Raw genomic sequence first — 25,851 nt, 5'->3', positions numbered from 1 at the left:
TAAAGTATAGTTGATGTATAATATATAAATTGCAGGTGTACGATATAGTGCTTCACAATTTTTAAAGGTTATCCTCCATTTATAGCTACTATAAATTATTTGCTATGTTACCCATGTTGTACAATATGACCTGTAGCTTATTTTATACCGAATAGTTTGTACCTCATAATCGTCTGCCCCTATGTTGCCCTTTCCTCCTTCCCTCTCCCCACTGGTAACCACTAGTTTGTTCTCTATATCTGAGGTTGCCTCCTTTTTGTTATAGTCACTAGTTTTTTGTATTTTTTAGATTCCGCATATAAGTAATATCATACAGTATGTCTTTGTCTGACTTATTTCACTTAGCATAATGTCCTCCAAGTCAATCCATGTTGCTGTAAATGGCAAACTTTCATTCTTTTTATGCCTGAGTAGTAGTCCATTGTATATAGACACCACTTCTTCTTTGTCCATTCATCTGTTCATGGACACAGGTAGCTTCTATATCATGACAATTGTAAATAATGCTGCTGTGAACATTGGGGTGCATGTATCTTTTCAAACTAGTGTTTTTATTTATCTGCTTATTTATTTTTACATATATACCCAGGAGTTGGATTGTTGGATCATATGGTAGTTCTAGTTTTACTTTCTTGAAGAACCTCCACGCTGTTTTCCACAGTGGCTGCACCAATTTACATTCCCACCAACAGTGTACAAGGGTTCCCTTTTCTCCACATCTGTGCCAATGTTTGTTATTTGTGTTCTTTTAAAAATATATTATTTATTTATTTTAATTTTTTAATTGAAGTATAGTTGATTTACAATGTTATGTTAGTTTTGGGTGTACAGAAAAGTGATTCATATATTCTTTTTCAGATTCTTTTCCATTATAGTTTATTACAAGACACTGAATATAGTTTCCTGTGCTATACAGTAGGTCCTTGTTGTTTATTTTATATATAGTAGTATGTCTATGTTGATCCCAAACTTCTAATTTATCCTTCCCCTTGCCTTCCCATTTTGGTAACCATATATCTATGAATCTGTTTCTGTTTTGTACACAAGTTCATTTGTGTCATCTTTTTAGATTCCACATATAAGTGATATTATATATTTGTCTTTCTCTGTCTGATTTAATACACTTAGTATGGTAATCTCTAGGTCCATCCATGTTGGTGCAATTGGCATTATTTCATTCCTTTTTATGGTTGAGTAGTATTCCATTATATATATATATATACACCACAACATCTTTATCCAGTCATCTGTCAATTGACATTTAGGTTGCTTCTGTGTCTTGGCTATTGTAAACAATGCGCTATGAACATTGGGGTGCAGGTATCTTTTTGAATTAAAGTTTTCTCCAGATATATGCCCAGGAGTGGGATTGCTGTTATTTATGTTCTTTTTTATGATGACCAGTCTGACAGGTATGAAGTGTTATCTCACTGTGGTTCTGATTTGAATTTCCCTGATCATTAGTGATGCTGGGCATCTTTTCATGTGCCTGTTGGCCATCTGCATGTCCTCTTTGGAGAAATATCTATCAGTTCTTCTGCCCATTTTTTAACTGGGTTGTTTGTTTTTGATTTTGAGTTGTATGAGCTATTTATATATTTTGGATATTAACCCCTTATTGGTCAGATCATTTGCAAGTATTTTCTCACATTCAGTAGGTCATCTTTTCATTTTGTCAATAGTTTCCTTTGCTATACAAATTTTTTTAACTTTAATTAGGTCCCATTTGTTTCTTTTTTCTTTTATTTCCTTTGTTTTGGGAGATGAATCCAAAAAATACTGTTACAATTTATGTCAAAGAGTGTTCTGCCTATCTTCCCCTAGGAATTTTATGGTATCTGGTCTTACATTTAGGTCTTTAATCCATTTTGAGTTTACTTTTGGTGTTAGAGAATGTTCTAATTTCATTCTTTTACATGTCTAGTTTCCAAGCACCACTTATTGAGGAGACTGTCCTTTCTTTATTGTATATTCTTGCCTCCTTTGTCATAGATTAATTGACCATAAGTGTGTGGGTTTATTTCTGGGCTCTCTGTTTTTGTTCTGTTCATCTGTGTATCTGTTTTTGTGTCAGTAGCATACTGTTTTGATTACTGTAGCTTGAATAGTTTGAAGTCAGGGAGCATGATTCCTCAAGCTCTGTTCTTCTTTCTCAAGATTGCTTTGGCTATTAAGAGTCTTTTGTGTTTCCATACAAATTTTAAGGTTATTTGTTCTGGTTCTTTGAAAAATGCCAACAATAAAGCAAATTTTAGAAGTAGTGAAAGTTGTCTGTAATTCTGATATTCTAATATAAATGTTCAACTCTTTTTTTTATATAAACCTCCAGTCTCTGTCCACAGTTAAATACTTTTTATATGGTTCTGAGACACACATCATTTTGTGTTTCTTCTTTTGTTTTTCATTTACCATATCAAAGTTTTCCATGTTTCTCATAATCTATAAAAAAGAAGTATGCATGAGAATCAACCACTTAAATAAGCTAGTATGAAGACTAAAAGACAAAAAAATTGTAAAATCAACTGTAACTACAGTAATCAGTAAAGGGATAAACATGAAGATGTAAAAGATGACATCAAAAACACAAAATGTGGGGGAGAGGAGTGAAAAATGTAGATCTTCTAGAATGTGTTTGAACTTAAATGACTACCTGTCTAAAACAAATAGGTATAAGTTAACATACATGAACTCCATGTAACCACAAATCAAAAGCCTATAATGAATACACAAAACTAGAGAGAAAGGAACAGAAACATATTACTAAAGAAAATCATCAAACCACAGGGAAGAATCTAAAAGAAGGAAAGAACAGAGAAGAATTGCAAAAACAACTGGAAAACAAGAAACAAAATGGCAATAAGTATATACACTTATCAATAATTACTTTAAATTTCAATAGAATAAATATTCCAGTCAAAAGACATATGGTGGCTGGTTGGATACAAAAACAAGACCCATCTATATATCACTTACAAGAGACTCACTCCAGAGCTAACCATACACAGACTGACAGTGGGGAGATGGAAAAAAATATTTCAAGCAAATGGATATGGCAAGAAAGTGGGAGAAGCAATACTCATATCAGAAAAAATACACTTTAAAACAAAGTCTATAACAAAAGACAAAGAAGGGTATTATATAATGATAAAGGAACAGTACAAGAAGAGGCTATGACACTTGGTAACATATATGCACCCAATACAGAAGCATTTAAATATATAAAGCAAATATTAACAGACATAAAGGGAGAAACTGATAATAACACAATAATAGTAGAGGACTTTATCACCCCACTTACATCAATTGACAGATCATCCAGACAGAAAATCGGGAGATACTCAACATCACTAATTATTAGAGAAATGCAAATCAAAACCATAATGAGATACCACCTCACATCTGTCAGAATGGCTATCATCAAAAAGTCTATAAATAGCAAATGTTGGTAAGGATGTGGAGAAAAGGGGACTCTTGTACACTGTTGGTGGGAATGTAAATTGGTGCAGCCACTATGGAAAACAGTGTGGAGGTTCCTAAAAAAACTAAAAATAGAACTACTATGTGATCCAGCAATTCCACTATTTGGGTATACATCAAAGAATTTGAAAAGATTCATGAACCCCAATGTTCACAGCAGCATTATTTACAATAACTAAATTATGGAAGCAATCTAAGTGTCCATCAACAGATAAATGGATAAAGAAGAAATAGTATATATCTATATCTATATATATAATCACTTAGCCATAAAAAAAAGAATGAAGTTCTGCCATTTGCAGCAACGTGGATGAACCTAGAGGCTATTAAGCTTACTGAAATAAGTCAGATGGAGAAAGACAAATACTCTGTGTTATCACTTTATATGTGGAGTCTAAAATATAAAATAAATGAATGTATATAATAAGACAGAAACAGACTCACAGATATAGAGAACAAACTACTGGTTACTAGTGGAAAGAGGGAAGTGGGAGGGACAAGATAGGGGTATGGGACTAAGAGATACAGACTACTATAACTACTGTGCATAAAATAAATACATAACAAGGACATATCATACAGTACAGGCAAATACAGCTATTTATTTTGTCATAATTTTAAATGGTGTATAATCTATAAAAAATATTGAATCACTATGTTGTACACCTGAAACTAATACCATATTGTAAATCAACTGTACTTCAATTGAAAAAAAAATTTAAAACTTTCTTTCCATCAAAAGAAGAGCCAACACTAGGTCACAGATTGGGAAATGATATTTACAACAGGGAGTAGCATATAAATAAATATAAATAACTTTAAAAAATCATAGACTACCCTAGCAGAAAATGTGCAAAGTTATGAGTTCTCAGAAAGGGAAAAAAACAAACAGGCAATAAACATAAAAATGTTCCACCTTGTTGATAGTCGGGGAAATGCAGTATCTGCTTATAAAGATGTGCACACCCTGTCATCTGGCAATTCTTACCATGGGGCTATTGTCACATATTTACAAAAGCCATTTCCTAGAATCTCTAGAGCAGCATCATTTTAAGAGTAAAAACAGAAAAATAATTTAAACATCCAGTCACCCAAAGGATGGATATCTTGTGGGTTTTTTTCCCCATACACTGAAAACTAGCAGTAAAAATTAATGAACTGTACGTAAAAACAGTATGAATGAATAGCATCAACATAATGTTGAGTGAAAAAGCATATTGCAGTTTATAGACAGTAGGGTACCATTTATAGAAACTTTAGGACATATAAAACAGCATTACATATTATTTAGCAGTAATACATATGTAGGGAAATGATAATGACATGTACAGGAATAAACACCCAATTTGGGACAGTGATTTCCACTGGGAACTGGGGTCACGGTGGAGTAGTGAAGAGATGAGTGAAACTGAGGGGGGGGTCACACAGGGGCTCCATCAGTGTTATTAATGCCCTGTGACTCTAGTAGAGCCAAGAGCCAACAGCATACAGGTGAACATTAAACACAGTTTAAATATCTTGAATGTTTGAAGCCACATTTAAATGAATTCATCAAGTCATCACTGACTATTTGCTGTCTTGTGGGGAGGGACACAGGCTTGTGAAAAAACAATCTTGAAATAATATTTGATAATTTCTATTAGCACAAATGCTATGGGAGCATCAGAGATGTGATTAGTTAGCTATCTCTAGAGGAAGAGTTCACTGAAAAATTCCCTTGGTCCTAGCTTTTTGAGTTGACCATGAAACTAATTTTTTCACTTTGTATTTTAAAATATATGTATACACAATAATATGATTTACCTCTAAGTGTCATCCTAACTTCATCTCTCACATTTGAAGTATAGAAATGGCAATGTTGTTAAGTTCTAAAATTGCATTGTGATTTCTCTTTAATGTATTGAGCTCCTTAGGAGTCTATTTTTAAGGTTTCCAAGATTTCCTAATATTTTAAAATGTATAATTCCTTATATTTTAGTGAATCAAAAATAACGTTTTTTAACAAATATTTAGTCACTATGTTGTATACCTGAAATTAATATAATATTGTAAGTCAACTATGCTTCAGTAAAAAAATAAAGGAAGGCAGTATTTTATAATTAAAAAATTAAAAGGGCATGAAAAAATACTGTTTTTAAGATATTTTATGGACTTCTCTATTATTTTAAATTTATCTGGAGTAAGTTCATCTTGATTTAGTTGTTGTTGGTTTATATAGACTTAGATCTCTTTATCAACTTTGGAATTTTGGTTACAGGACCATTTTGAATGGGGGAGTCAGTTCTGTGCACAAATGAGGATGTGTGTACAGTCAGCCATTCCTGTTGTGCTGTTTTGCAGTTGCCTCTGCCTGGTTCCCGGGGCCCTTCAAGTCCACAATCAAGTACTGTCAGTGGTTCAGTGCTTCTCCCCCCGTATTATTGGGTAAATCACAGATCTGGGCATTAAGGCAGAGAATGGAGATGGGAGAAATTGCAAAAGCAAGATCAAATCCCTGTCCTCCAGGGGTTCAGGCTGTGGGGAAACAGGCAGGTAACTGTGGAATGTGGAATGCGCTATTAAGAGAAAGTTTGAGGATGCTATGAAGAGATGAGCACATACCTGAAATGTTCCTGGTGTTAAGACTGGATTGTGGAATATGAAGGAGTTCTGAAGATGAAAGAGGAAAGGCATTCCAGACATGGAAGCAGGCATGAGAATATGATGCATTTGGAAGAGATAAAGGTCACCTAATGTGCGTGAAGTTCAGGCTGTGAATAGGTAACAAGATTAAGCAGAAAAGGTGGGTTGGTTCAGCTCAGAGGTTCTTTTAAGTCATGTTAAAGAGTTTGCATTTGCAATAAAATTGGAAACTTCTTAAAAATATCTTTTGAGAATAACAGTAGCGTTGAATTTTAGAAAAACTAATTTGTCCCAAAGGTGATGCACTATAGGAAAAAGCCAGAGGCAGAGATATGTTTTTTTTCAAAAAAAAACACACACACACACTTACAGTTATTAAAAAGTGGGCTTAAAGTGGTGGTAGTAGAGAAAAAGAAGGGCTTTTATTTGGGAGAAATTTAGTAGATTGGGTGGAGGAAAATCTAGGATCAATATCAGATTTACAGCTTTGGAGGTTAGTTATAATTTCGAGTTGGGGAAAATGGGAGGGTAAAAAAAAGAGCTGTAGAGTGAAGGCTGGTACTGACGTGGAGTCTTATTTTGGGCATTTTGTGTTTGAGATGTCCGTGGAAGCCAGAAATACTCGGGGAGGTTGGAAATACAGATATGAGTTTATAGACTTGAAAGTCGTCAGCATCTCAGAGATAACAGAAGAAATTGCTGCGTAAGGTGAGGCTCAGGAGAGTGAGAAAAGACAGGCGGATGATGGGCTCAGCTGGCTGTTGGATTTGGTGGGGGGCCTGTTTCTTCCACTTTCTCAGCGTTTCCTTCCCTTTAGGGGAGGTGCCACCAGCACAGGCTGCCTAGTCTCCACGTCCTCATTCACTTTGTGCAGGTCCAGGGCTACACGACCAGGTTCCCCGATGTTAATTCGTTAAGGTTAAATGAGGTCACAGGGTTGAGGTCCTAATCCAATAGGACTAGTGTCCTTATAAGAGAAAGAAATACGAGATCCCCCACCCCCACTCCCGCACAAAGAAACGCCATGTGAGCACAGAGGGAGAAGGGGACATAGGTAAGCCAAGGAGAGAGGCCCTCAGCAGACACCAGCTCTGCTGGCACTTTATCTTGGACTGCCAGCCTCGAGAACTGTAAGAAAATAAATGTCTCTGGTTTAGGCCACCCAATTCGTGGCATTTTGTGTGGCAGCCCAGGCAGACTAACACAGCCATAATGTAAGGAACTTTTATCACAAGAAGCTTTATTACAAGGGGGAGGAGGGAAAAGGCTAAAAGAGGAGTTCTAGACTGAATCTCACCTCAGGAGGACTAGAATGCCTTTCGAAAAAAGCCTGCCTTCCTCCAGTCTCTCCACTCACTAGGTCAAAGGCTCTGACACTTCAACTTGCACAAGATCACCTGGGAGGATGGTCACTCAGTACATCTGGGGAGGGTCCTTAGAGTCTGTGTTTTTAACATGCACCCCAGGCAAAGGCACAGAACTGTCCTGAAGTAAACTGGTAAGAGGCCAGCCAGCGCTGACATCCAGCCCACACGTGCCCTGCCGCTGGCTGGGGGAAAGTGTCATTTTCTCTGCACAAAAGCATCATCAACTCACCAAGCGACTTGCACCTACAGGGACTGGAACACCCAGAGGGGGCACCTCTCCGTTTTGTTTAGACATTGTGATTATTGGAGTGCCCCTGACTCCAGCTAATTCTGATTCAGGTGATCTGGAACCCCGTGTGCTCAAAGGCAGAACATTTATGTAGGCCCTGAAGATTCTCTAAGGAAAGAAATCTGTACGTTTTTGTAAGAATAACATGAAAGACTGACAGTCTAAGAGATAGATAAAGGTTTGCTAGATCAAATCTAGGCTGGAAAATTATAATGATGGCTTAGGCCACAGAACAAAAAATGGAGTTATACGATGGACTGACAATATTTTTCCTTTAGTGTTAATCTCAGAAACCATGATGTGAAGGCAACTATATCTGGGAACTGACACACTGTGGAAAATGCAGGGGAGGGAAGATAAATAACACTGCTTATTACAATGGTGGATTTTTAGATTTTTAACACCAATGTGGGCCATCATTTTAATAAATAAGGTGGTAGATGACAATATTTATTTTTAATAGTGCAGAGAAATTGCCCCCAAACACAGATGCCCTCCGACCACTTGAGAGAGAATAAAAATTCACTATGAGAGAAAACTGAAACTTTCCCACACAAATTTAAATAAGGAGGCTCAGTAATGGAAAGCTGACTGACATGTTTTGGGGGAAACAATTCAGTCGGTAACATTTCTTCCATCAGGTTGTGCTTTCAGAATTTAATGAAGGGACCACCATGCTCTTGGATGACACTGAAAAAACCCACGAAATAACAACAGAATAAAATGTTCCTTCCATGATTCGCAAGACATGCCCATGATATTATAGAGGGGAGAGGCCTCTTTGTCTTGTGCGTGGATTATTTAGAACCTTGTTCAAGGAGCGGTCATAGCCTGCCCGCTGCGCATCTGGCCAGAGCTTCTGAAGTGTGTTGGGTGAATTCTTTTTTTTTTTTTTTACTTAGGGGGAATAGGTAATTAGATTTATTTATTATTTTATTTTTTTGTTGGAGGTACTGGGGATTGAACCCGGGACCTCATGGCTGCTAAGCTTGCACCCTACCATTGAGCTGTACCCTCCTACCTTGGGTGAATTCTCTGCCTCGGCCAGAGCCAACAGAGCAGCTGGCGCCTCCTCAGAGCTGTCACCACTTACTCTCTGTGTGGTGTGACCTAGGGGCCGCAGGGTTTTCCCCTGGCATGGACCGCAAGATGGGTGTTGAGGGCGCCCAGGTAGGTAAAGCTCCTCCCGCACTCAGCACAGGGAAAAGGCCTCTCCCCTTGGTGATGACGCAGATGCATCTTCAAACTCCTCTTCTGGAGGAAGCCTTTGCCGCACTCGGGACACCCGAAGGGCTTCTCTGCCCTGTGTGTGTGCAAGTGGACCTTCAGGCTGCCGCGGATGCAGTAGCTCTTGCCGCAGTGCGGGCACTGGAAGGGCTTCTCGCCGCTGTGGACGCGGGCGTGCTCCCTGAGCCGGTACTGCTGCGTGAAGCTTTTGCCGCACTTGGCGCAGGAGAAGGGCTTGTCGCCGCGGTGCTGGAGCAGGTGGCTCTTCAGGTTGCCTTTGAGGCGGAAACGCCTGTCGCACTCGGGACACGGGAAAGGTCTCTCCCCGCTGTGGATCCTGGCGTGCTCGGTGAGCTGGGACGGCTGGGCGAAGGCCTTGCCGCACTCCCCGCACGCGAACGGCAGCTCGCCCCGGTGCCGCCGCTGGTGGACCTTCAGGGAGGCCTTCCAGAAGAAGCTCTTGTCGCACTCGGGGCAGCGGAAGGGCCGCGCGCCGCCGTGAAGCCGCCGGTGCTCCGCCAGGTGCGCGGGCCGCCGGGAGCCCCGGCCGCGCTGGGCGCAGGACGCCGCCCGGTCCCGGGCGTGGGCCCCGCGGTGGCGCGCCAGCCGGGCCGGCCGCGCGAAGGTCCTGGCGCACTGGTCGCTGGCGAACTCCTGTCTGTCGTGCACCCGGCGATGGCGCGCAAGCTTGGAGGGCCGGGTGAAGCTCCGGCCGCAGTCCCCGCAGGAGAACGGCTTCTCCTGGCCGTGCAGCCGCTGGTGCGCCCGCAGGGCGTTCCGCCAGCAGAAGCGCCGCTCGCACTCCGGGCACCCAAAGGGCTTCTGCCCGCTGTGCTGGAAGCGATGCGCCTTCAGGCTCCTGTTGAGGCGGAAGCTTTTCTGGCACTCGGGACACTGGAAGGGCTTCTCCCCCGTATGCACCCTGACGTGATCGGTGAGCCTGGCCTTGTGGGAGAACCTCCTCTCGCACTGGTCACAAGAGAACGGCTGCTGCGCGATGTGCGTCCGCTCGTGGGCCCGCACGGCCGCCGGCCGGGAGGAGCTTTGGCCGCACTGCGGATCCTGGAAAGGCCTCCTCCCGCTGTGCACCCCAAGGGGATCGGCGAGCTGGCCCGGCTGGATGGAACCCTGGCCACACTCCTCGCAGGAAAACGGTCTCTCCCCTTTGTGCAAACACAGGTGCTTCTCAAAGTGGCTCTGTCCTGGAAGGCCTTGTCGCACTTAGGGCACTGGAAGGGCCGCTGCCCCATGTCAACAGTCTGGCGAGTGACCAGGCTGCGCTTAAGAAAACGGCTCTCCTTGAACCTGCCACCCTGGAAATGCTGCTGCTTACACAGGATCGCCGGGTCCATCCCGAGCTCAGCGTTCCCTTGGGACTTGGTCTCCTGCTTCGGATCTTTACAGGGCTGGCTCTTGGAGTGGTTCCTTTTGTGCTTCACCAAGTCTCTCTTTATCTGGAAGACCTTCCTACAGACAAAGCAGGAATAAAGTCTCGGCCCTGGTGGAATTTCCAGGTGACCTGGGGCTCTGGTCAGCTTAGGCCGTGGATCATTCTGGTCCTGATTAGATGCTGTGGCGTCAAGGTTTTTATTTAGCATCTCTGTTTCTTGGAGACTTGGATGTTTTAAGGAGGCTCTTTGATCTGATGAAATCTTTCTTTCCTCCTTGGATGAGGGAGCACATGAGCCCTGCTCCTGGAGATCATTTAAATGGCATTCCTCTTCTTTTGCCCCAGGAGTTCCTTGGTCACCTGGAGAGAAAAAAGAAGATCCACCCTCATCAGTGATACATCTGTGCGTAGGTGGGGTCAAGGACCATCTGCGTGTCATTAACAATGTGGGGAAAAGAATCCCATTGACCCGGATGACTTTGTGAATTTGCCTGCCACTGGAAGACTACATTGATGAGTGAATTAATAGATGGTAGCAATGACATGAAGCCCTTGGGAATTCTTTTCTCTCTCATGGAACTAGCCACGCATTCCCTGGGTTTAAATCTCTTCTTCAGGAGAGTCCTTGATTCCTAGGGACTTAAAAATGACAAGTTTCCTTAAATACTTAAAAGTGTTAATATGTTCCAAATGTTTCCTTTATGATGCAAGGAATTAAAAAAGTGATCCTTCAAAAGGGATTTAAAAAATCCCAAATTCTAAAAATCTGTACAATAAAAAAATACATTGCACACAATTGGAAGGCTTCTCATTTCTCTAGACTCAGACGGGTGTGATGGTGTGATGGGAGGGTGGTTTTTTCCTCAGGACTGGACAAGTGGATTCTTTACTGTTCTCTTACCAGCAGTTTCTCAACTTCGGGGATTGGAGGTTTTTTTTTTAATTTATGGAAATATACACACCTTCCCTCTTTGTAAAAGTAATACATTCTTATATTTGCTACCCACTTGAGTAAAAATAATAACATTCTCCATCAAAACAATGTTTCTTATTCACTACCTCCAGGTCCTGCTGACCAGGCAGAAACATCAGAAAAGGATGCTAGGAAAATAAAAGGAGTCAGGCCCCCAGATCCATCTGCTCACCAACACATAGGGACGTGCCAGTATTCAAGTCCAACTGCTGGCCAGCAGAAGGCCTAAGTGTCACTCGTGTTTTTTCTAAGCGCTCTTGGTCTCTGATGAACAGCATTCTTCCTTGTTCCATCCAGGTGATCAAATTGGGCTTTGAAAAAGCACAGCCTGCAAAGAGAGTCCACACAGACTCAGTCTGGTTTCCTGAGTACTTGACTAAAAACGATTTTCAAGGTTGACTTTGATTCCTGGGGACATGAGATCAAAGTTAGGTTAAAAAAAATAGAAACCCTTGAAATTATATGAATGAAATTATTACTAAGGTGCCAACATTCTCCATCAACACAGTGAAGGAACTGGGAGGTTGTTAAATAATAGTGATTATGAAGAGGTGGAGAGTCAGGTGTCTAAGGACATCAGCCTGAAGGGAAGAAGCTTCTTACAAAATAGTGGGGGGATTTCAGAAGAGGCATCAGATACCCTGCAGTGGTGTCACCTCTGGCTCAGCCCTTGGATCCCAGTTCCTCAAAGCGAACTGTGTCCCATCAGCATTAGCAGCACCTGAAGCGCTTGTTAACAATGTCAATTCCTGGGCCTGAGCCTGGACCTGCTAAATCCTAATCTCTGGGGTGAGGATCAGGACATCCTGCAAAGAAAATCATTTGCAAACCATACTGTTTGGTTTCTAAAATTTGGAAAATCAGACTGGATTCTCCAAGCCCAAGGACACTAATTGTGCTAACTCAGTACTCAACACTGGATTAGCACAGGACTCTAGTTTCTCCCACTCGGCTGGCCTTAGTCTCCTAAGATTGACCCCTACATGCTGGGGTGTCCTGGGGCTCTGTCCCATCGACATATTCTCCTTAGGTGATCCCAGCTAGCCCTGTGGTCTAAAATATCATCTATACAATGACTTTCAGATGTGTAAATCCAGTCCTGATCTTCACTTGGAATTCCAGAGTCTCCAATACTCAATTATCTATGTTACAAATCTATATAAATGTTAAATAAGTGTCTCAGACTTAATGTGGCCGAAACCTGCTCCCTCCCAAGCCTTTCTCATGTCAGTGAATAAAACCATTGCCATCAAGATACTCAAGCCAAAAATCTTAAAGTTGAGTCTCCTTTCACCCTTCGACTCCACATACAAGCCACCAGCAAAATCTGGGATGCTACCTCCAAAACATGTCTGGAGACTGCCTACTGCTCTCTGGCTTCATTACTACCTACCTGGTTTAGCTTCTGTAAAGACTCACCAGCACTGCCAAGGCCCTTGGCTGGTGTCTCTCCTTTAATACCATGCAGTACAATTCATTCTCCACATAGCAACCCAAGTAATTGTTAAAAGAAAAAAAAAGATATTGTATTACGCCAGTTAAATCTTATCATCTTCCCTTCGTCTTTTGAATAAATCCAACCCATACCTTAGCCTAGAGGCCCTCTGTGATTTGGCATCACCGACCTTTCTGTCCTCTTCTCCTTCACTCTCGTCCCAGCCCTCTAAGCATGTACCACAGCAGCCTCACTGTGGTTCCCACAATGTACGGAGCTCATTCATTCCAACCTTTGGGCCTTTGTACTAGTTTTTCCTCTGCTTAGAATTTTCTTCTGCTTAGAATTTTCTTCCCCCTGATTTCACATGGTTGACTCCCTCTTGTCATTCATAGCTCAGAATAAGTTATAAACCCCCAAAGAGAAAAAGGATCCTTCAGATTATACTGAGATCACCTGTTAAGTTGATAACAGGAGAAATATTCTTAATGATACAAGATCGAGTTAGAGCAAGATGGGTAAAATCTCCCCAAATTCCTCTTTCAATCTCCTCCCTGAGTACTTCCCTAGAGATACTGGATGATCCCATCCCACTGCTCTCTCTTCTCTCCCTCTGCCAGGAAAATTTCCTCCTTGTTGCATCTACACTGTGCCATGTGTTGAGTCCTCAGCTTATTCCAATACATTAACTATGTCCCCTTCGTGAGAGCCACAGTTCTTATAAGACACATCTTATTCAGGCCACATGAGCAGGCACTAAAATATCAGTTAAAGAAATAAAACAACACACTTAAAAAGAGAGGCTATTAGATTATTTAGTAATTGTAACTGTGGGAGAAATGAGGGAGAGGTAGAGTGTTCAGAGAATTCAGAGTGTTAATAAGGCTGAGGGGCACGGATATCACTGGGTGAAAAGGGACAAGTTAAATACTCCCAGGCCATTATAGGAAGTTAAGGAGACATTGTGAATGTAAATGGGGCACAGTATCATATTCAACCAGCCAATAGCCAATAAAGGGAGGAAAGCCTATTAGTATTAGGTTGGTTCCTCAAAAGTGATCCTTAGAACCCGTCTTACCCAGGGAATCAAGTGTCTCATAATTGGTCTTCATTTCTTGCTGATACATCTCCTTCTGCCACTTTTCCAGGATGTCCCACACTTGCTCCAAAAAGTATAAGGCCACATCATCAAATGCCACGGTTAACTGAAATCACAAACAGAATACACATACATGTTCCCTTTAAGGCTACTTTGTTTTTCAATGTCCATGTCTTTAAGAGACAGGAAGAAGCAATATTAAACTAGTTATCTCTGGATGGTGCCACATAGCGAAGAGGTCACAGATGCACTACTGCAGCCAAGTAAAGGGGATGAACAGCAGGCCTCTAAGCACAGGTACCACCTAAAGGAGGATCCTTTGCTTACCAGCAACCAACCATTGCTACGTATGACTGGGCCAGTGTTGCTGGATATGTCAATTTTCAAGGAAACTTTTAATTTTGAAATTATTATAGATTCACAGGAAATTGCAAAGGCAGTACAGAAGGGTTCCCTGTACCGTTCACAGTGTACCCCGATGGCCACATGGTACATTACTACAGTACACTATCAAAACCATGAACCTGACACTGGTAATGTGTGTATAACTCTATGTGATTTCATCATGTGTGCTGACTCATGTAACAATCCAGCAATCAAGGAACAAAACTCTCACGTCATCAGAGATCTCCTTTGGGCTACCGCTTTATAATCACATCCTCTAATCTATTATCCATTTCTATAATCCTGTCATTTCAAGACTGTTAAGAAATGAAGTCATAGTATGCAAACTTTTGAAATTGACTTTTGTCAGTCAGCATAATACTCCTGAGATCCATCAAAGCTGTGTTTATTGTTTATCAATATTTCATTTTTTTCTATTGTTGAGCAGTGTTCAATGGCATGGATGTACCACAGTTTGGTTAACACTTTACCTATTGAGGGACATTGGTTGTTTCTAGTTTTTGGCTATTAGGGAGAAAAGCTGTTATAAACAGCCATGTACAAGTTTTTGGGTGGGGATACATTTTCATTTTCCTGGGATAAGTGCCCAGGACTGTAATGGCTGGGTCACAGGGGAAGTGTATGTTTAGCTTTTTTCGAGAAACTATTTTCCATAGAGGCTGAATCCTTTTACATTCCTACCAGCAATGTCTGAGAGATCACTTTTCAGCATCCTCACCAGCATTTGGTAATGCTGCTATTTTTTATTTTCACTGTTCTAATAGCTGTGCAGTGATCTCACTGTAGTTTGAGTTTGCACTTCTGGAACCAAGATGATGAGCATCTTTTCATGTGCTTCTCATTCGCATATCCTCTTTGGTGAAATCACTTCATATCTTTTGTCTATTTTCTAATTGGAGTCTTTGTTTTGTTTGTTCATTTGTTTTTCTACTATTGAGTTTTGAGAGTTCGTAATATATTTGTTTAAGTCCTTTGTCAGATACATGGTTTGCAAATAGGCCCCCCATCTACAGTTTGTCTTTTCATCCTCTTAATAGAATCCTTCCCAGAGCAAAAGCTTTTTAATTTTGATGCCATCCAACTTATCATTTTTTTTCTTTTATTGATTGTGCTTTTTGTGTCACATCTAAGAACTTTTCACCAAGCCCTAGGTCCCAAAGATTTTCTCTAATGTCATCTTCCATAGGTTTTAGAGCTTAATGTTCTTTTTTCCCATTTTTAAAAACTGAAGTATAGTCAGTTTACAATGTTGTGTCAATTTCTGATGTACAGCATGTTTCAGTCATACATGTGCATACATATATTCCTTTTCAGATTCTTTTTCATTATAGGTTACTACAAGATATTGAATATAGTTCCCTGTGCTATACAGTAGAAACTTCTTGTTTACCTACTTTATATATAGTAGTTAGTATCTGCAAATCTCAAACTCCCAACTTATCTCTTCCCACCCACTTTCCCCGCTGGTAACCATAAGTTTGTTTTCTAGTCTCTGAGTCTATTTCTGTTTTGTAAATAAGTTCATTTGTGTCTTTTTTTAAGATTCCACATATAAGTGATAATATCATATGGTACTTTTCTTTCTCTTTCTGGCTTACTTCACTTAGAATAATAATCTCCAGGTCCAGCTATGTTGCTGCAAATGGTATTATTTTATTCTTTTTTATGGCTGAGTAGTATTCCGTTGTATAAATATACCACAACTTATTTATCATCTGTCATCTGTCCATGGACATTTAGGGTTCCATGTCTTGGCTATTGTAAATAATGCTGCTATAAACATTGGGGTGCATGTATCTTTTCAAATTAGAGATCCCTCTGGATATATGCCCAGGAGTGGGATTGCTGGATCATATGGTAAATCTATTTTTATTTTTTTGAGGTATCTCCATACTGTTTTCCATAACCGTAGAACTTAATGTTTTACATTTGGATGTGACAGTTTTTAAAGGAAAACTGGAAATGTTCATATTTTATGCGAACTCTTCTGAGTTTTACATCTTGGCAACTAAAGTTCACAATTTTAACAAGAAATGGCCCCCCAAAATCCCGAACACATCTGTAAGCCATGAATGGCTCATGGACCTTCAATCTACAAGCTCTGGTATGAACTGACTAACCAGGAGTGCTCTTCCTGGAAGTTCCAAGGACAGATGAACTGACAATAGGGAAGGAAAAGAAGGTATATAATTTAACTTTTGAAAATTCCATTTCACTCCTTTCAGAATCTGGGCTACAAATATAGATGACAGCCTACCAAGGAAACTGCTGGACAACTCACAAGACAGCTAAGGCTCTTCCCAAGTAGATGAAAAAATGTGGGTCACAAATGCTACCAAGTAAACTCTCCCAATAAAGGAATCTAGGAAACTTGATAACTAGGGCCATTTCACACTATTTGGAGAGAGGAATTGTAGAGATAAAATTCTATCATCAAAACTATTACAGGCCCCTAAAGCTGAAGTATCAGCAGGTATAACAAAAAAATTTAAACTTGGTGTTGTTTTTATAAGGTGGGACTTTCAAAAAAGTTCCTCTACCGTTTACTTACGCCTCACCTTGTGCTTTCCACCTGCATAAGACTTTTCTGTGAGCACACTCAACATGAGCACTGAACTACTCCAGTGAAAAGGAAAATTAACGAAAAAAATGCTGACTTCTCCTTGCCTACCCCAAATAATACAACAGCTGACATGACTTGCACTTTCTCTGTGGACTCAAACTTAAAGTCAAAGAAGAACTACTACAAACCACCAATTGTCATAGAACAGAGAGCGATATTCTTGTAGGTTGAAGAGACATGGCTTGAAGAAATCTGAACAGAATTTGTTCCTGGCAAGGAATGTTGGGGGAGAGGAGTGAGAAGCAGAAGGGAAGAAAATGCATTACATCGGTGAGATTATTCGATATGAAATCTCAATGATACAAGCAGAACGTACATACTTAAGCAGGTTATACTTAATTGAATGTAGTTTCCAGGCTTAGGCTCAGGATATGGCTTTCAACTCAGTGTTCAAAATTTCCTTTAAAACACTACAGTATTAGGGGTAAATTTGACTTAGGAAAATCACCCACAATGGTTTCAGATTTTCTGTCCTTTTCTAGAGGAAACAGTCTACAGCCTTCCTTCTCTTAACTTTTTCTCATTTGCTGATGGAGATGTGCTCCCCGGACGCTGCATTCATCAGCAGAGCACAGAAACTAGGACGTTCAAAGAGCCCCGGCACAGGACGGGAACTGCGGCTGACCTGAGCGGACCACTGGCGAGACTGTGGGTTTCTCCACCTGGCCACTTCCCCGCAGATCACCGGCGGAACAGCTCGAGCCCCCAAGCCGCGACTTCCCGGCCCGGGTCGGAGCCCAGTCCCGGTCATGGACAACCCCCTGGCCGGGGCTCCCACCGCCTCACTCCCTGAACCTGGAGCCCACTCCACATCGCGACAGGGACCGGAGCCTCGGCAGGGCCCGCATCCCCCACGGACCCTCTACCAGAGCCGGCTCGGCCATGGCCCTTCCGGGTCCCGCCGGGCTCCGGCCTCCGCCACGCGGGGCGTCCAGGCGACCCCGCAGCACCATCCCCGCGGCAGCCTCGCGCTCCAGACGGACCCGCCGGCCCAGCCCCGGCGCGGTGCACGCTGGGACTCGAGGCCGCCCCGCCCCACAGCGCCCCCTGCGGCAGGGAGGAGCGACCGCCACCCACGGGAGCCTTCGGTTCTGTCCCAGCCAGAGGGTCCCCGAGCCCGTTTTCAAGTGCTGATTTTTCACCCACATACCCTCTTTGGTTAAATGTCTCTTCGTGTCATGTAATCCTATTTCAACTTTGTTTTAATTGCATTTACTTAATTACTATTGAGGCTATAGACTTTTAATTGAAAAATTTATTGAGATAATTGTAGATTTGTGTATGGTTATAAGAAGTAATGCAGAAAGATCCCATGTTTTCTTGTATTTATTTGTGTTTGTGTGTATTTAGGTCTGTGAGGCTATAGGTTCTTTTATGCATTAATATGTTTTTTCTCCTTTGTTACTCTTTTCTTCATTCCCTATTTGATAATTGACTGGTGGATCCTAGAATATATATGATCTTACATATTTATATAAATTTCATATCACTTCACATCACATTCCCATCACATAATCCAGTGATGTTCATCATATATTTCTTATTCAGTAGCTTGATTTATCATATTTTTAAAATGTGTGTATTCAAATTCACTCATTTTTGTCTTCAATGTAATCTGGCACTTCAGTATTTAGAATTTCTCTATATATACAGTGGGTAACAAATATAAATTTATTTTCTTTGAGTAAATACTTTGACTATACAAAATTTCCCTGTTTATGGTGTTAGATATGGATCTAAAGTAGTTCTTATTATTCTAATACCCATTGTACTATTTGGACAGTCTGCTCTGTAGCAGTGAAATTCACTTTACACCCTTAACTGGTAGCGTTCATAAGCCTTCAAAGCCACTGGAGCCCCTTCCTCTTTCTGTGCGTCAGGAGGGCTCACCAACTTCCTTGGTGGCTCTTGTGGTGTCTCCGGTGCTGTTCCTTCTGCTGCTGCCAACAAGAGTGTCAGTGTTGACTTCAGATCTCCACTGTCTTGGTAGCCAATGGCTATTTCCCCTAAAGCTGCTGCTGGGTCCTCAGAATTGGGGGTATGGTTTTTTTCCCTCAAGTTTCTTGGTTTACAATGTCTTTTACTGGGACACTCAAATCCCAAGTGACCAGAGAGGTGAACATCTGAAGGACACCACCTATTAAACACTTGGTGTGTAAATGGCAACCCAGTTTCTGATGCCTCTTACACGCTTTCCGAAGGAAAGGAATCATGAATAGGCATAGATACAGTGATTCCTGTAAAATTCTGCTTAGCTTCCTAAACCATCCATACCAGGTCAGCCCTCTGTTCTCCATGAGTAAGGAAGGTGCTTCCCTACATAGCCTCACAATAATCTTGCCCCAAGTTTTAGGCCACCCCAAAACAACTTTGAGCATCTTCATTTTCTCCAGGCTTCTTTCTGGCTGACTTCAGGAAGTCTTATCCCACAAGGAAATCAGCTATGGTGGAAAGAGTTTAGAGTGAGAAAGACTTGGCTTTGGATATTGGCTCTATTATCTGCCATCTTTGGGGTGCCAGGCAAATCATTTGAACAATAGGAACCTTAGTTTTCATATCTGAAGGGTTGCTATAATAATTAAGTGAGTTAACATAGATAAAGCACTTTTACCACAGTCCCTGGCATTCATTCCTCCTGGCCTCGCCCCCTCCCACCTCCCTCAGCCCCAGATTGTCTCATTTGGGGATAAGCACCTCCTTCACCCACCTGGAAGTCTCCTTGGTGCTCTTCTTCAAGTCTTAGTTTCTATCTTAGCCTGAGTCTCCTGGTTCTGTGTTATTTCCCTGCAAACAATTCAGCATAAAGCCAGCATATTAGGCAAAAATCATATGTAGTCAAGATTACTCTGACCATCTTTCAACTTGCTCCTAACATACAGTGTATGTGGTTTTATATAACTCTGTACAGCAATTCTTATACACACTAATGTTTCCGAACCAGTGACTCTGACCAAAGGAAGAAAAGGAAAGTCCATTTACAGATGTCTGCACATTAAATCATCCTGCTTCCAAGATAATCATCAAGTCTCTGGAGATGGTGAAGCGACAAGTGGAGAAATCCAAACTGTTGCTTCATGCCTACTGGACCCCCTCCATTCCACATTAATACTAAAGCTCTGTAACCTTTCTCCAATCAATAGACTTGGCCCAGGTGGCTGCACACACACAGTGGATCTGTACCGAGGGACGGCAGGCTTAGGAAACCCCCAACCTAGTGTTGCCAGGTTTAGCAAGCAAAAATAGAGATGCCCGTTACATCTGAATTTCAAATAAACAGCAAATAATTTTAATATCAGTATTGCACAAGGCACATTTACACTAAAAATTACACTGACAAAAATTTAGTTATTTATTTGAAATTCAAATTAACTGGGCCTCCCATATTTTACCTAGCAATTCTGTCCTTGTAAGGGGGACGCCAGCAGACTTGTCCAGGAGAAAGACAATATCTTTACTATCCTGGTCAAGAAACAAATTTGCCTGTTCCCCAGGGGGAGACACTGTCTCTGTCCTCCCAGGTTGTTTGCCATGCAAGTACCCTTGAAAAGCCAGCCCAGAATAAAAACTGTCACAAAACATGGAGAAACATCATGAAGAATTGTCCACCAATTAATCACCTAAATTATGGAGTGAAATAACACCTGTGTCATGTGGTTGATGTCAGGATTAAATCAGATGGTTGTGTAAGTGCCCAACAAACAGTAATCACTTGTTCAGTGTTAGGTTCCTTACCTATTTGGTAATTGCTGTTTTTAATTTGTTCAAGCTTCTTTTGTCAAGCTTCTAAGATTTCATTTAGCTTTCCAGCCTCACTAATCTTCTGCATCTGTGTTCTACTCCCATGTTACCACATTTTAAGATCCAGCAGCACTGCCCCACGTGTGCTTTTCTGAATATCCCATGCTGAGCACACCTCTGGGACTTTGCATTGCTGTTCACTCTGATTGGAATGACCATCTCCCATTCCTAGGACACCTGATAACTTCTATTTCCCCTCAAGACTCAGCTACCATGTCACCTTCTCCAAGAAGACTTCCCTGAAACTCCTAGGACCCAGAACAAATTTCCTCCCTATATGCTACTTACTACAGCCACTTACATGTTGTGCGTTGAATTACATCCCCCAAGAAAGATATATTGAAGTCCTAACCCCTGATATCTGTGAATATGATCTTATTTGGAAATAGGGTCTTTGCAGTTGTGATTAAGATGTAAGTTAGGATGAGGTCATATGGGAGCAGGGTGTGCCCCTAATCCAGTCTGACTGCTGTCCTTATAAGAAGAGTTGAAGAGAAGCAGAAACACAGAGACACAGGAAGGACACTATGTGATGACACGGCAGGGACTGGGGTGATGCCTCTATAGTTCGAGGAACACCAAGGACTGCCAGCAAATCCCGGAGGCTAGACAGGAACAAGGAAGGACCCTCCCCTAGAGCCTCAGAGGGAGCATGGCCCTGCCGACACCATGATTTCAGAATTATAGCCTCCAGAACTGTGGGAAAATAAATTTCTGTTGTTTTAAGCCACCCAGTTCATAGTATTTGTAATGGCGGCCCTAGGGAACCAACCCAATGATTACACATTACCCAATGAGTTGAAATTATTTGCTTTCTTGCCACCTCCCACTCCTAAGTAAAGCCATAGCCCCATGAAGAAAGAAAGTGTGTCTTATTCTGATCTTCATCCCCTGTATAATATCTGGCACACAGAAGCACTTGTGAATGATCGCAAAACGTGAAAGAAATGTTAGAGTGTCAATGATCATTGATGACTTTCCCAAAACCCAAAAGTTGTTCATCAGTTTCCACTTGGCAGTGAAAAGATAGCTTTGCATATTATTGAAAGTTTCAAACTGTATTGTCTTCTCAATGGAAAATCTATAACCATCTTCTGCCATCTCTGATCAGTGGTCTCTCTCCTACCTCATTCAGTTAACAATTTCACGTTGATATTTGGTTTAAAGGCCTTAAGGGAGGTAGTGCAGCAGAGCGGTCAAGAACTTGGGCTGCGAAGTCAAAGGAACTAACATTCGAATCCTGGTTTGTCCACTTCTTAGTCCTGTGACCTTGGGGAAATTATTTAACTTTTAAGGCATGTTATCTCCATTACAGAACAGTTGAGAAGATTAGATCATATAATACATGCAAAGAGCATAGCATGGTCCCTGACATTTGGTACTCAGCAAATGTTAGTGGTTATTGCTATAAACAAATCATACAACTGGAAACGACTGTGAGATATTTTTTCCCACAACTAGAAGAAAATGTAAGAATATTTTTTATAATTTTGGAGTATAAACACAAAATTTTGAAGGCATAAAGGGAAACACTGACAGTTTTAACTACATAAAAATAAACTTTGGAATATTGAAAGACACACAACAACAAAAAAGAAAGAGTTATATATTGCTGGTGGGAATGTAAATTGGTATAACTTCTCTGGATAGTAATCTAGCCATCTCTTTCAAGAGTCTAAAATAATCATACTCCTTGCCCAGTAATTGTCCACTCCTGGCAACTATGTCTAAGGAAACAATCAAAAAAGCTTATGAAGATTTATGGACAAGCAGAATCATCTTAAATTTATGTAGTGGTGAAAATTAGAACCTAAATGTCCAAGTAAATGATTAAACACCTGTCCAATGAAATAACATGTAAACATTACATTTATGTTTTAGAATAATATTTAATGCGAGGGAAGATATTCAAGTATATTAAGTAATAAAGGCAGCTTGCAAAGCAGTATTTATGGTTCCAACTATGTTGAACAAACAAATATATGTAGAAAAAAGTGGCCTGGAAGGATAGACACCAAAATGCTGAGTGATTATCCTTGAATAGTGCAATTACAGGTGGCTTTTGTCTTCTTTATATATCCCCGTATATTGCAAATATTCTGCAAAGCACAGAAAAAGAATAATAAATGTGAATGGAGAAAGACAAAAAGAAAAAGTAAATGTGTCAGTCTCAGAATTTTGGTAGCCATTAGTAGTTAAAACAGAAAATAATTCCAACCAATTTACATCATATAAAATAACAAATATTTAAATAAGTAAAAATAATATCCATACTTTCAATCAGATGGATAACAGTCACTTGGGAATTTTCATCTACAGTCACAGTAATCTGATGACCACACAATCGACATGTCTTTCACACGTGCCTAGGTGAAAACTATGTGCATGTGCACCGGGACTGCACTAAACTTGGCCTTCACGTTCAGTGTCTGGCCTAACTCTGCTATTCAGTTGTGGCTTCAGCCTTGGCCACTGCAGAGTGGAATAGCTGAATGCTCACTCAATGTCATTTCAAGCATCCTTAAATCTGTACATGAGTAATGACTGTGCTGATGGGTAAATTTCCATCCCATCCCATCCACCAGTGCCTCAATCTTCAGTAACATACACACAGCATGTCATCCAGATTGATTGCTAGTATATGAAAATTTACTTTCAAATTTAAATATTCTAAATCCTAAATATAATGTGAAGTATAAAATCTGATGACGCACTTTGTATGTTGAAATGCTAACAGTCAGTTGAAGTATATATGAATGTATTTTTAATATTGCAAAAATAAAATGCTACAGTAATTATTTGAGGATTATGAAAGGTGTTGCTTTTATGTAATAAATAAGAACTTTCAAATAGTTAAATATGTTAACAGTTAATGTGACTACTGAGTGTTAGCCAGATAACTTTACAAAGAACATTATATCCTTTTTGAGCCTACAGATGTTTATAAATACATAAATATGAACACAAGGCAAAATAATAAAGATTAGATTATATCACAGTTCTAACTACTGTAGAATTACTTGGTGCAATTGCATTTATAATACTAAATAAAATAATCTTTAGAAATGAATGTTTAATTATTTAATTCCAGTTAGTCTGTGAATTTTAAAAAAGAAAAAGCCCTAACTTGGTAATTTTTCACGCATTAGGAAGGCACAGTTAAAAGCAGAATGTCGAAGTGTCTACCTCAAAATTTCACAAGGACTAAAAAGCTCATGTGCAAGACATACATGATAAATCATCTTTGAGACACGATTAAAAATAGTATGAAAAAAAGGAGAAAGTTGAGATGCAACGAGCTACCCAAAATACATTTCTTTTCTCTAAACAACGTACTTTACAGGAAGGCTTTTAATAAGACCTCATCGTTTGGGATCTGTGAAGGCTAATATTTTCTTGGCCTAGACTGATGACCATTTTCAGCAGTTGAAGAGAAAGGATTTTTGAGATTTGCCCAAGCTATGAATTCTAACTATTGATTTCTTTTAGAAAACATTCTTAAAAACTTTTTCCTGACTAGTATTTTGCAGCGCACAAAAAGGTTATTGAAATGATTAACTGCGCTACTGCCGTACGTATGTGGTACCTGTACTATCTGGACATGAAGAATCAACCTACATGATTGTATTTTAGGTTTGACAACATAGAGGCTTAATGACTAATTCAACTATGTTTCCACTTTCTTTACTTGATGAAAGATTCACACATAGTGAATCTGACTTTGAGAATAGTTATGGAATGTAAAATCTGTAAAGAGAAATGCATGAAATTATGGATTATGGAACAAATCTGGTGAAGACTATGTGCACAGGCATACTATGATTTGTTTATGACCTTCAGTTCTATATTTAGAAAATGGTTATAGTTTAAAAAGATGTAATAGAAAATGGCTCCAAGCAGAAAGATTGTAGACCACTTTCACAATTTTTCCTCAGCCGATAGCAAAGTATATGTTACACAAAACTTTTGAAATTGGCTTGTTATGCATGTATACAAGCTATCTAAACAAGATGGAACAGCAGCTATTACATCCTTCAAAAGTCTTGTAGAATAAAGAAAGCCTTAATTTTATATTTTCCAGAGAACATTACCAATGTAACAAGACTTACTCATAACCAATGGTTGTTTGCGTAGAAAGCAGTTTGTTAGAACTTGCTGAATTAATGGATGTGCTTTGAGAATGCAAGTATTTCCTACCTGACTGTTGCTGCAAAGACTTCCCTTTGATTCTACTCTAGGGAAGATGCTGAAATTGATGTGAGTACACAGAAAGCTAAGATGCAGATGGAAACTCCAATTATTTTCTTAACTTGAAAACCAGTTAAATTGCTCCACTGTCACATTTCTAGATCCAAACTTTAAGAACAATTTTTTCCTCCAGTGATTATGTATAGCAGCAAGAACAGACAAAAAAATTAGAAATTAGAAATGAAAATACAAGTACAGCCATCATAAATCTGCTTCTGAAAATATGTGTTTTCTTGAAACTGCACACAACTTCAGTTAGTGAAATTGCTTCAATGAAATGCCATCACCCCCCCCCCCCAATTTTCAAGGCCAAGAATTAAAAAAAAGTATTTTCCTTACTAAGCTCCTGTTAGAGGAAAGAACATTTAGTGGTAATGTTACCACATTGTACTGGCCTTCTGCTCCAAGAAGCTCAGTTGAAAGTGTCTTATTTAGTAATACAGTTGTCCCTATTTAAAGCTTGAGGAGTGTCTGGCAGGTGACAGGCTGGAAATTGCTGTTCTTGTCGTATAAGTTCAAACTTTAAAAAATTTAACTACTTTATCTTTCATAATAAAATTACAAAAATGAATTTCCTTTTCAAGAAAATTCAGATTCCCCCCTTCTTTTTCCTAGAAGTTCATTCTGTTATGGTGATATTCTATTCAGAGAATAGCAAATTTTAACCACCATTCACCATTTGACCAAAATACATATTAATTTGTGGTAGACCTCAAATTACATACTGCAGGTGTAGCTACCATCTAGCTTAGTAGGCTCAAAAGCAGGTGCCCCAACAGGATGGATCTCATACTTTGGTGATTTATAGATACTTTGTTAGGGGCATTGACTTGCTTCATTTGCTGAAATACAGGTCTGGAGGACTTTGAGTTGTGTTCAGCATGTTTGAAACGAGGGC

The 25,851-nt window shown here is 40.2% G+C and overlaps 1 protein-coding gene across 1 annotated transcript; it reads right to left on the bottom strand.

Moving 5' to 3' along the window:
• Nucleotides 1-7,336: 7,336 nt before the first annotated feature.
• Nucleotides 7,337-17,887, bottom strand: ZNF425 (zinc finger protein 425). The gene is given in 5 exon segments (XM_031455570.2): nt 7,337-10,169; nt 10,172-10,732; nt 11,518-11,673; nt 13,859-13,985; nt 17,533-17,887. Coding segments are annotated over 5 exon segments (2,274 nt in total). The 5' UTR covers nt 17,659-17,887; the 3' UTR covers nt 7,337-8,865.
• Nucleotides 17,888-25,851: the final 7,964 nt, after the last annotated feature.

The sequence above is a fragment of the Camelus dromedarius genome, chromosome 7 (genome assembly GCF_036321535.1).
Source record: "Camelus dromedarius isolate mCamDro1 chromosome 7, mCamDro1.pat, whole genome shotgun sequence".
In the NCBI taxonomy this organism is placed as follows: Eukaryota; Metazoa; Chordata; class Mammalia; order Artiodactyla; family Camelidae; genus Camelus; species Camelus dromedarius.
The sequence above is the reverse complement of the archived record's forward strand: the minus strand, read 5'-3'. Positions and strand labels throughout refer to the sequence as shown.